The sequence below is a fragment of the Falco cherrug genome, chromosome 11 (assembly GCF_023634085.1).
Source record: "Falco cherrug isolate bFalChe1 chromosome 11, bFalChe1.pri, whole genome shotgun sequence".
Classification (NCBI taxonomy): domain Eukaryota; kingdom Metazoa; phylum Chordata; class Aves; order Falconiformes; family Falconidae; genus Falco; species Falco cherrug.
The window spans coordinates 22,236,361-22,249,141 of record NC_073707.1 but is presented as its reverse complement, the minus strand read 5'-3'; the positions used below and the strand labels follow the sequence as shown (position 1 = coordinate 22,249,141).

Below are 12,781 nucleotides of genomic sequence, written 5' to 3'. Positions count from 1 at the left end.
ATATTATGTAGGGCAATTTTTTCACTTGTCACTGCTTTTACACATTCTGCCCAGGGATTCTGAGGGTCATGACATTGAACAAATCATCCTGCTGAAAAATGCTGTGCTGGGGATCCAGGGGAAAGTATAAGCTCCCTTTCTGAGCACTAGAGCTTGTTTTTTCCTAAAACTCCCCAAACTTGCTCCAGACTCTCTTGCAGACATTCTTTTTCTACTCCTCCGCCCCTTTCCTGCTTGTCTAAAACAGACTTCTCTTTGCCTCACCACACAATCTAGCAACTGTTACTGCCAAAGCCACCTCCTCTGCTACTACAACCATCCAAAATAGCATTCCTATATACTCTGGCTTCTTTAGATCTCCATCTCAGTTTCAAATCTTAAAAAAAACCCCAAGAAAACAAAACAAAACACAACACCCTTCTTTCCAGCCTTGCTCATTAAACTTAAATAATACTAACAGTAATACAGAAGAGGGTGAAAGACATTAGTATCTGTGTTAGGAACACAAAATTGGAAAGCATCTCCTGGATCGCTGAAAGCCACATGCTACAGCTTGTGCCCCTCTCATATACTCCTACTCATGAAATGACTGTACTCCATCTTAAAAGCCTAGTGAAACATTTTGAAATCTCTGGTGTACAAAACCCAAAGAACAAAATAAAGTTAGTCTTGGAGGCAGAGCTGGCAGCACTACCTGTTATTAAGGCTGCCCAGAGCTTCCCATGACACCATGTCTTCAATTCTTCTAACTTTACCAGATTTTAACTGTTTGAAAGGAATTTTTTGTCCATTAACATGTAAAAGAGTGTGAGTCAACCAACAAGTTTCTCAAATGTGGCAAAGAAAACAAAATATTGTGGCAGAGAAGAGTAAGGCCAAGAAAAGAAGATGGCAAAAGATAAAGAGAGGGAGGAGGAGAGAAGAAAAAGTGGGAGTTGGGCATGGAAGATTAAAAATAGCCGAGAAGAGTGACACTCAGAGAATATGAACTGTAGCCATTAGGGGAAATGGAAAACAGGAAGCAGCTGAGAAAGAAGAAAAATTAATCAAAGTATAAGGGGATGAGATCTAACAATAAGTAGTGCAGAAAAATGGAGAATGGGGAATGACTGAAAAAAATAAACTTGGAACAATACTAAAATCAGGACATATAAACAAGAGGAGACAGTGGTAGCAGCAGATTATTGGAAGTTAAAATAGAGAAGGACTGCGGAGATCAAGAAACATGGAAAGCATTATCACCTCTTGAACAAATATGAGGGTGCTACTGTACGACTGCAGAACAACCAATTGAGAAAGTACAAAACAGCAATGTCACTCACAAATACCAGTCCCTCCTAGATGGTATGCAGGTTTGGATTAAAACTCGACTGCTGAACGAGGCACTTTTGCTACTTGGAAATACAAAATTCCCTGACAAAGTTGCTCATCCCATTTTGACAGCAACTGGCACAGAGCACTGGCAATTTACTACTGCTGTGAATTTTCCCCAGGTGTTCAAGCAGCAAAACTCCATGCACCAAAATTCAAGATTCCAAAATACTGTTAAAAGCAGTTGGAGACTTTAACATTGCATATATGCAGTAGCTGTCACACCATTTCCAAGATAATCCTAATTCTGATGCTATTTGATTTTGCCTTGTAGCATCCTTAATACAACAGCGTTTTTGTATAATTCCACCTAGATCTTTCTCTTTTTTCCCCTCTGTAGACAACCTACTACTTATTGCAAATATTCTAGAACTTTAATAATGATGACAATAAATACTGTTAACCAACGATCACTATTTACCTCCACCATTAGTTACGACTGTGTTTCCTCGATTTTCTTGATACTGACTTTCTCTTCGCAGTCTCTGTTCTTTAGTGATCTCGGCCACACGTAAAGGGAGATCTGAGAACTCATCTGTTGGCTTTAAAAAGCAAACAGTGAAGACAAAAAACACTTTTCTTCAGAAACGTCATCTTGCAAGCTACTACCTCTTGGTTTGTGTTTTTACTTCAACTGTCCTGTTTTGCACCTACAAAACACTAACCTAAAGCAAAATACAGCTATAGTTTATATATAAGTAAATATACAGGTTTTAAAAACATATAATTACACTTTCTTAAAAAAATCAGCTCGCCTACAGTTTTGTCTGCAATATCTGCAAGTGTTTGAAAACATCCCAGGATGGAAACTCCTAGAATCTTCTCAAAAACCAAACTAGGAGTGCAAGCAGGCATACAGAGCATAGCTGACTGAAACACTTTAGGTTTTGGCTACTGCCTTTTCTGGTTGTCCCAAGAGGAAAACACAGCTTCCTCCCAGGAAGAATAATTGACAGACTCCTTGCTAAGAGATCCCATTTTGCTGCTTCAAACTGGCAAAGAGATTTTAACATTTGAAACAATCTGCAAAGAAAGAAGACAAAGTTTCCATCGGATTTCTGAAGCTTAATTTTCACATTCAGATTTATGGTATTGAAATAACTACTTGTGAATAATTGTAGTTGGCTCAGCATTGTAATATGATAGTTATAAGCTTTTTTTTAAAATTAGGAAATCCATTTTTCTCATCTTTTATACTCCAGCAAATTAATGTCATGTCATGCACAGTTTTATAAATTTCTCTTTTAATTTCCACCTTTGTATCCATCCTGTATAAAATTATGCTTGTTTTTCTCCAATAAAACAACAAATAGCTTTGGCTCAAGGCAACCTGCATGCTAGCATACACATGTCACCTATTGGATATGCTTCCAGATGTATACTTATTAGTTCTCTTTCCTGTACAATACTGTACTCACAAAAATAAAGCTGCAACACTTACTTCATTCCCTGACCATCTTTTGTCTCCGCTGTCCACACTATTGAAGCCAGAATCAAGTGCTCCATACGGACGACCAGAATAGAGTTCCTCATGGCTGTCAAACACACAGTTTTAGTTACTGTAATATGAACACCACCAAAAGCTTCTCCGCTAATATAGGACAAAAGCAGAATAAGCTACCTAGCACAGCTGAGCACGTTCACAAGCTCAGCGTATTAGAAAGCCTCGTACTGCATTTGCCACATAGAACAAGAGGCACATGCTTACAGCTACAAACATACTTGTCAGTCAGCTGCCCACCTGCCACTGCCTAGTATTTTAAAAGCAAATCTGATCCACAGTATATATCCACACTTCAAACACTTCCCAAACAGGAATTATGTCAAAGAAATCTGCAAAAGTGGTCTGTTCTTTCACTGTTGTTTAACAAGTCAAACTTTTTCTGCTACTCTTGTGTTCTGGTTGAAAAACACTGTCCCTCAAACTTTTTCATAGGCAAGCATAAATCTATGCAGAATTACTAAAAAATACGGAATATACTATTTCTACACAACAGTACACAGAATGCATTACATAACTATCTTCTGTATCATAAGTACCTACCTAAGAAACTGTGGACTAAGCTGGATAGTATTTCAGATACTTCATAATATAAATAAATAGACTTCATAATATAATAAATATAGAAGTACACTTTTCATCTGCAAAGCCTGACTTTGTCAATGACATGTCTAGACAAAGGCATTAGGTATGTGCCTAGCGTTAACAATACACATAACCAAACAGCCATACAGTTCTCTAAGTTTCTGGGCTTAGAAACAACATAATTCAGCAGCACAGCCATCACAGATGTCAAGTCTGGCAACTGCCGCAGATAGCTGCAGTAAGAGACAATGGGACTTGTCTGATCCACTGCAGATGGCATTTCACAATGGCTCAACTGTCCTGCTGGCACTCGATGCCCCAGGGAGAACTACAGCAGTAATTACTACATAATACACAAGGAAGAATGAATTTCAGGAAGCTAATCGCTTCACCCCATAACAAGTAAATTGCAAGTCATTTTCTCACTGGTATTACTCTCAAGTTGTTGCTCCCTCTAAAATCTCCCTTTAAGGAAATACTTATGTTCAATTATTATTATTATTATTGCGGCACTGTATGCGTGCATAGGACTTTGTAGAACAGTGACTATTATTTTGGGTATTTTTATTTTCAGATAGACACAAAATAGCAACAAAAAGGAGGAAGGATAGAGGGCTACAGATGAGAAATGTTAAGACTATGCATCTGCTACACCAAAAGACAAGCCTTTGTATCTGCATGGAATTTTGATTAATGCAAGAGTTACACCTTTATAGCCCTGTATTTGATCAGAAAGGTCATCTGCATAGTAAACCCCTTTAAAGAAAAAAAGAGGAAAGAAAAACCAACTCCCTTCTTTTGGGTGCTGAAGGAAAAAGAATGACCATGAAATTGCCCAATGCAGTTAAAGAACTATTAACTTGAATCACTGACAACAGAACAATACTTATGCTAACAGTTCACAGTACTTAAACACTGGATTTAACACACAGGTCAGAGAAAAGAAAAATCCATCTGCAGTATAATTCCATTTTAAATGCACTGATATTTTCAGAATGTCCTCAGAACCCTGTTTGTAAGTTGAACAATTATTGCAAATCGAAGAGCATCAAAGCGACTGCTTGGCTACCTCCCCCCAAAATGGGGAAGTATGTTGATACAAATTTTCTGCTTTTAGCCTTCCTTTTCAAATACAGATTTTGAAAAGCATCTAACACTAAGGTTATCGGGAGGCTCAATAATGCATGATCACTGTTTCCAGGACTCTTCTCCTTTTTAACATGAAAGCTGTTTTCTCTCTCCCCAGCTCTCACACCTAAAACCAGCTTATTCAATGCTGCACACTTTACATGTTTATAATCATACAGCAGCCATCCTGAAATCTGCTAAGACTTAAGATCGTTATTCCCCCTCAACCAACCAGCTACAAGGAACAACATTTAGGCATTTGGATAGATCAGAGCATTTTGGGGCAACTACGACTTACCCAGGAAGTAATATAAGGTCTGAAATCAAAGGACAAGAAGCTAAACAACTCATAAGGTCAGCTGCTAAAGGAAAGACAATACTTGACAAGATTTCAAAGACATGCCTTCAAAGCCACACTAAACCACCTATTTTTACCTCCTGAAAGAACAAACAGTTGTGCAAGTCCCAGAATATCCACTACACTGGTTTGTGCACGAATACTTCGTATTTTAAACCTTCTAATTCCAGACTGTACCAGCCTGCCTCAGTGCCAAACGAATTACTGCACAGCTTCAGCAGTTCTGCCTCCTCTCAATCACGTTCACTTCAGCACTAACCTGAAGTGTTGCACGAGGGACTGACTGCAGCAGATCAAAACCTGCTGCAAGACAAATTCCACATAGCTTGTGTTTAGAAAAGGATTGTAACAGAAAATATTTCACTCTGGTAAAACAGTTTGATGTAATTTGACAAGGCTAAAACAAATAATTAGCTGCACTAGAACCTCCAAACCACACCTTCTGCCATAATGTTTTAGAGTATCTTGTCTTATTAGCAATATTAACAACTTTGCTATTAAAAAATCTTTGATCAAGAGTGAACTCACAGCACAACTCAAACTTCCTTAAACTTTAAGAATCTCCACATTCAGTTTTGGATTCTTAACCTCCATAGTATTTTACCTAGCTTATAAGATAAAACAGCAACAAAGTCTAGGTGTACTGACTGGTATCTTATTTCTGCTGGTCACCCTTGAAGATAACAAAAATAAAGCTCTTGTGACTTGCCAGAAATATTAACTGTATTGTAGCTGAATGCTTTTTTCTCATCCCAAGAACCAGAAGAATAAGATAATTTGGGATCCTCTCTTCCTCTGGGTCTTTCTGCCATTTTCTCCTAATGTGTACTCTAATCCACGGACAGTTCTTCCATAGGCACATGAAGACAGGAAGAACCACCTGCAACACTAAATGCCCTAAACAGCACCGTAACAACAAATAATTCTATCACCAGCTCTTATGGCCTCTTGGGGATGGAAATACAGCCAAAGGAAAGCCAGCTGAAGCTCATTTCATACAGCTAAATCTGGAAGCAACTCTAGAGAAAGCATCCTCAACCATTTCTGTACTTGTTTTTTACATTCATAATCCCAAGCTAAGATTAAAATACATTAATTCTTCTCATTTCACAACAGTAATTAATGAAAACTTCCATAGTAATATACAACTATGGACATTAGTAAGCACACAGCCCACTGATTTTGTTGGACCTTCTCTTAAAAAAATAAACAAATTATGCTAGAGATAAACAGATTGTGACATTTCATCACTTAGAGCCTTTCCCTTTCACTTAGAGCAGACACTCCCTTTCAGTAATAGGACAGTATCTTCGGTATCATGCAGAAACCATCTGCAACAGCTTATACTCTAGGAAACTGAGTAACACTCAAAAATGCTCATATGTTGACCTCATCTAGAAAAATAATTTAAAACATCCAGTGCTGATGAGGAATCCCTCTGTCAGTCCCTCATGCAAATTCTTCTTCACAAATCTGACTCATGATGATTTATTGTGAGGCCCTCTGATTTGTGTTTTATTGCTGCTAAAACAGCGGTACATCCCTTAGCAACTTACTCCTCCACACCTTATTACCACTTTCCAAGATGACTGAGGTAATTTTCATATATATTTAAGTTTCATACTTCACTGACTCCCTTTTCTTCTATATCAAGTGACAGAAATAAATCTTAACTCCTATTTTTCTCTAGACATCTTAATTTAGCAGCTGATATGGCTGACTGTTGCATTATTTGTGTTACAATGCTAAGCAACAGTGCCAAGTGAAAGCTTGCCAAAAATAACAGTTTACTAATGGGGTGGAGATTACCACTTACACCTGCAGTTTGAGCACAGCAGTTAAAAAATTCTGTACAAAAGGTTAAAAATCACAGCAGGGATATACTTCAGTAAGTATGTGGAAAATATTAAGATCTTATAAACTGAACACGCCTGTTAACACCACAAGAGCACACCCCCTGTACTGTGAAGATACCAACACTCTTTTTTTACTGTGTATCAACTCTAACACTGCCTTTCATATGATATTGCCCAGGTTTTCTGAACTGCTCCTCACTTCTTACACAGTGGTACCTTGCTAGAATGCACCATGAGACAACACAAATTATATTCTTCAAAGCCACCCCCATCAATGCACTTACCAAAGAATAATTCTTGGATCTATTTATTTTAAAAACTCTGGTGACTGACAAAATTTTCCTGATCATCATCATCAAAACTAGGAACTTGCATTGTGCCAAACTTACCAAGATCCAAATCCCATGGGTCTCCTATCATAATCAGGCAAGTCCGGAGCTATCTTGCATGCCTCTATGTTCAGGTATTTAAATATGTGAATTTTTCCTTTTATACATATCTTTGAAAAAAAAAAACCAACAAATTTAAAGATTACATAACTGTAATTTGACAATACATTTTCAAAGTACTCTACAGACATTTAACCTGTAGTTGAGAATAATAAACGAGCACATTTATGTCAACCAATACATCTTTTCTTCTAATCTCACTGCATTTTAGAGAAACAGCTATAGTGGAGCATCACAGAACGCCCATGATAGACAAATGGAAGCTGTCCTCCAGGTACATCTGCTCTGCATGCAACTTTGTCAGCCGGATGCTGAAATTTCGTCATGCAAACAAGACATAAGCATTTACAAATACTAGAATTTATACCCTTGGCATCAGAACAGATGCATCCCACCCATGGCCAGCTCTGAATGGCAGTGGCAGACTGCCAAAGCAAGCTCAAATTTAAAGTGAATGAAGCCAGTAACAGCTGTCTTTGCTTTCAAAAGGGAGGCAAAACCCCACTGAAACTACAGGTCCTAGCAAGTTTCACTCTTGACTCAGAAGCAGCAGCTCACAGTGGAACCTGTAATAGTCAAGGGCTTACATACCCACTTTAAAAATCAAATTAGTCACTAACCATGTTGCAGTTTGTAGCTCAAAGGCTAACTTGAGCACTCTGCTGCAAAGTGAACCAGCAGCACTGAGGCCTCAGTGAAAATTCTGACACTTGAGTGGCACAAAATCAGTCTTGCCTAACACAGCTTCCTCTCTCCTGCACTGAAAGCAGACATGTTCAGCTAACATTAGTACAATGCTAACAGTGGAATTCTTAGCAATATCCCATAGGTGAGACTACTAATACAGTAAGAGAAGAAAAAGGGATTTTTCAAGCTATGCTGTATATTTAACACTTTTAGACAATACAAAATTTAAAGTCCTCTTGTTCTTAAATAAGGTTTGTAAAGTTTGTATCCTTCAGCTTTTACATTCGTTCTGCTCTTTTTAGCTGAACTAGGCATTTGAATTCCTAGCTGCAGTTTACCTGTGCAGGGGGTGACTGGAGAGGGTTGTTCTCTAACATGATGGTCTGCAGATGTCTGAGGTTCCTGTAGCAAACTGGTATTGTTGTTATTTTATTGCAGGAGAAATCTAAGCGAATCAAAGGCAACTCAGCAAGCTCTGGAGATAGAAAAATAAACAGACAATTCGGCAGATTAAAAGAGTATTTTAAAAAAGCAAAAGTATAAAAATATGTGTTTTACAAAATAATTAAGTACACTGCTTCTAGCTCTCAGGGGAAGAAAAAGATACGGAAAATAAAGTAGTACTTGATGTTTCTGCTGTTATAACTGACAGCCTTCATCTCACCTTCAGGTAAACGCACCAAATTATTTCTTCTGACATTTAGGTCCCGCAAGGATTCCAGATTGCCAATCTGTGGAGGTATTGTCTGTATTTCATTACAACTCACATCCTACAAAGCAAGAGTAAAGAATGAGTTACCACTGACTAGTAATACTCTGTTAACTAAAATATGTAGCGCTTTAGGGACTGAAAGAAACAACTATTTATGTAACGCCTAAGATCCTTATATTCATTAAATATCATTGCTGATATGAAGCATTATTCTCATGTTAAATACATGGGGAAATAAAAGCTTTAAAAGATTAAGCATTCTGGTTATTTCAAGTTACCTCGTTCAAGTTATTCCACATTATTTGAGACAGCACCACTTGCTGTATAAAAGCTTCTTACCACAAACAAATGCACCAAGAGCTCTAATTCCATCCAGCCTTCCTTTCAAAACTAGGGAAGACTGTTAGTTAAATTGACATGGATCATTTGCTCTCCAGTACAAGGCATATTTTCCTCACATATTTTTTTTTTTAAAATCTCAGAGTATTTCAAACTCTTTTCTAACACCTCTATAAAAAGTCAGAACATAGTTAAGACATATTATGGCAGATAGAAATCTCCCTTAGGCTAAGAGCAGACTTAATTAACTTGCCATTGCATACGAGTGACTGGTTTACAATCACAAAGTTCTCAGCAGAATGAAAAACAGGATGTTGATCTTGCACATGCCTGGAGAGCATCCTAATTACTGCATTATTTTGATCAGTTTAAAAAACTGATTTATTCTGAAGCACCTCTGAACCCATTCAACACATCGATTAAAAACTAAAGATTGAAGAGTAATAGTTAAAAAATAACTGTATACTCACAAGCTCTGTCAGCTGTCTGAGCTGTCCAATTTCTTCAGGTATTGAAACCAACTTATTATTACTTGCTATCAAGACTTTTAGTGGTAGACTACAGAGGTGTACTGGCAATGTTGAAAGCTGATTTCGACTTTTTGGACAGAAAGAAAACAAATCAGAACTCTACTGAGAAATCACCTCACATTTTAATGCAACGAAAGATGCATACAAAAAGCACACTCCAATTATCAACTCAGTTTTTATATAGTTACCGTGAAAGTCATTCCATTAAATCGTTCTTTATTACTTGCTTTATCCAGTTATATGTGAACAAACTCTGAATATCAAGTACCAAGACTGATCAGATGCTTTCGAACTCAGTGCTGGGGAATATGATATTTTCATGCCCTTTCAGATGCTTCTGATAACCTGTCACCCTCTGTCACAAATGAGTATGTTTGAACAAAGTGCAAAAGTCCTTCTGATAGGTAGTAAGTACTGCAGGTCAGCACATGCAAAATGCCATAAAGTCATTACTTACTGAATTTTTAAAATATATTTCTAACTAAGTCATGTGGATCAAAAACCTTCGTATGATGGATTTCACTATTCCAAAACCCAGGCTTGGACATTTCATAATAAACTACTATTAAAGCAAATACGTGGTCACATGACTGAACCATAACCTCAGATGAGAATCAGGCAGGGTGAGCATGGATTGTAGAACAGAAAGATTCCCTTTAAAAATAAAACATAACAAGGAGCAGTGACTGGATGATTTGAAAGAAAGTTACTAGAATCTTAAATAAGGCTTTGATCAGATGTTGACATTTAGCAAAACATGCTGCTATACTTCTTTCATGCTTGAAACCCAGATTTCCCTGCTATTAAAGCAATAAAAAAAGTTCTGAGCAGTAGGTGAACCAACAGCAGCTTTCAAAAGGATAATAATTGGACTGCATCTACTAGAGATCATAGCAATAGGAAACCCATACCTGATTCATATCCTATTACTACAATTCTCACCATCATCAAGAAACGTTAAGTATACTAAATTGTCAAAAGCATAAGACCAGAAGGAAACAGCCTGAAGTTGTTCTTGGTTGATAGCACTGCCAATTTGTGACAAGGGAATTCCCACACCTCTTAAAAGACCTTCTACAAATGGAGGATGCTGTACCCAGTTGAATTTCATCAACAGGCTAAGTTGCAGCAATTAACTTTTAATGCTGACAGAGAAGTGTTAATGCTTGAGACACATCTTTAAAAGCCACCAGCACAGTGAAGGTACAGAGAAATCGCACAAGCCTTATTCAGCTGCTGAGAGTTTAATTGTAAAGACTATACAAAAGCCCTATCACCTCTTTTCAGTCTACATGCCTGTATTTCACATGAAAACTACTGGAATTTATTTTGTGAGCCCTTTAAGTTGGAATAAGCTTTCTTCTTATACCCCAGTTCTATAAGCTACTGCTTAATCCTCATGTTCCCTGATCCACCGAAGTGGGCAAGACTGGTTCAGGTTGCTTTGATTCAATGACATACAGTATAACAACAAGATGATTACATACCATGTTAGCATTACTTATGGATGCATCAAAATTTATAAACCTAGAAATATTGCTTTAACATCAGTAGACTAAGACAATTGTTACCTGATATTTAGAAATGTTAAAGACTGCAAGTTCAAAACAGCCTCTGGGATATACCGAATGCAGTTCTGGTACAAATTAAGACTCTCGAGGGAGACGAAGTGACATGCTTCTGCTGGAAGCTCTGACAGTCTGTTCCGTGACAAATCTGAAGGGAGGGAAAAAAGAAACATTCAGTAAAGCTATCCTAAAAATTCATGAGGACAACTATTGTCTGTGTATTTGCCGTCACACAGTCGGAACAATTGGACAGGAATCAGTTTCACTGTCCTGCCTGCAAAAGTTTCAAGATTATGAAGTGACTCAATTAATGCACAAAATAAATCAACAACTTTTAAAATCTTACAGCCACAATAAGAAAAAGAGAGCCAGGTGCAACACTCCTCTCATAGTCACACTTTCATACCCTGAACTGCCTTATACTTAGAGGAAGCTAGTTTAACATGCTGAAAGCCCAGCTTCAAATCTCTGTTTCAGGACCATCTTTAGATTTTGGTGTTGGTATTGTGTGGGTAGTGCTGTAATGAAAAGGAGTCAGAAAGTACTTTTCTCCCAGCCCCCTGTAAGGTACTCTATGCTATAAGGAAACCTCAGCTTCAAATTTCTGGTCTCAAATACATACTTTATAGAGATACACACATATTTATAGGTAATAGTTCCAACAGCAGAAACATGAGGCACACACTTTAGACAAGCCTTCTATACTCTAGCCAAAGCATTCCCTCCTTCAGAGGGACACCAGTTCAACCCTGCAATCTCAAGCAGGCAATGAAAGGATTTTCAACAAAGGGTATTCACAGCTGCAGAGAAATGCTCTGCTTGCTGCTAGCAGTAAGGTTTACTGTTTCTTTGTGATTATACATTCCTTGCTTGGCAAGAGATAAAAGTTTAACCAAAACTCCCTATAAAATATTTGTAGCTGAAGAATCAGTATTTTTCCTTAACCAGTTCCAATTACCAGTCTATATGTATAAAATACCCGTCAGTATTACTCTCCTGAAAGAGTAAAAGCTGCACTGTGATAAATAATGCAGTAGGCAAGGGGTTCTTTTTTCTTGAAAGGTCAAGGAAAGCTCTTGCTTATAAATGCCAAAGAACAATTCTCACATACACACACTAACAGCTCCCACTTCCCTAACACACCCAGCTCTTAATTCTCACAGGAGTTACGCTCACATCAACAGCACCTTGTGTCAGCAGGGAGTTCCTATGAAGACACTGCCTGTTTAATGAACTGATGCTTCACCTTTGCATTTTCAAGGGAGGGCAGATATTCATTGTAAAAACGCATCTAACCTGAATTGGTGTCATGAAACGATTAAAAAAAACAAATAAATCCAAATCTAATTTCTATTTTCTTTATTTGTTTTGAATTTCAATTTCTCCTCATCAGCATGAAAGGATAAAAGCTCCCACCCCAAAACATATACAATAAACGGACACAGTAATTTCTGTATCTTTATTTCGTGAAGGAATCATCCAATACAGATTACTTTTTAAAGACTGACAATGAAAATAGGTCTTGCGTCTCTTGACATTAATTCTTTTTTTTGAAAGGGAAGCTTTTCCAGAGTAAAAAAGACTTCCTCAGACATATCCTGCCTAGCACTGTTCCAATGTAAGCTGCTCTAGGTTGTCCAAGGAAAAGAGTCACTTCAACTGCAGCTGGAACTGACTCTAGGTCTACCTCAATGCTT

The 12,781-nt window shown here is 37.6% G+C and overlaps 1 protein-coding gene across 18 annotated transcripts in view; it reads right to left on the bottom strand.

The window, feature by feature from the left end:
• Positions 1-12,781, bottom strand: part of LRCH3 (leucine rich repeats and calponin homology domain containing 3) — a 68,364-nt gene that overhangs the window by 28,790 nt on the left and 26,793 nt on the right. For all 18 annotated transcript variants that reach the window (XM_055723410.1, XM_055723420.1, XM_055723414.1 and 15 more), the window contains exons 2-8: positions 11,088-11,232; positions 9,457-9,583; positions 8,600-8,705; positions 8,274-8,410; positions 7,189-7,298; positions 2,813-2,906; positions 1,793-1,913 (exon numbers count right to left, since the gene is read on the bottom strand). In XM_055723410.1, coding sequence (XP_055579385.1) covers positions 1,793-1,913; positions 2,813-2,906; positions 7,189-7,298; positions 8,274-8,410; positions 8,600-8,705; positions 9,457-9,583; positions 11,088-11,232 — 840 coding nt within the window. The remainder of the gene's footprint in view (positions 1-1,792; positions 1,914-2,812; positions 2,907-7,188; positions 7,299-8,273; positions 8,411-8,599; positions 8,706-9,456; positions 9,584-11,087; positions 11,233-12,781) is intronic.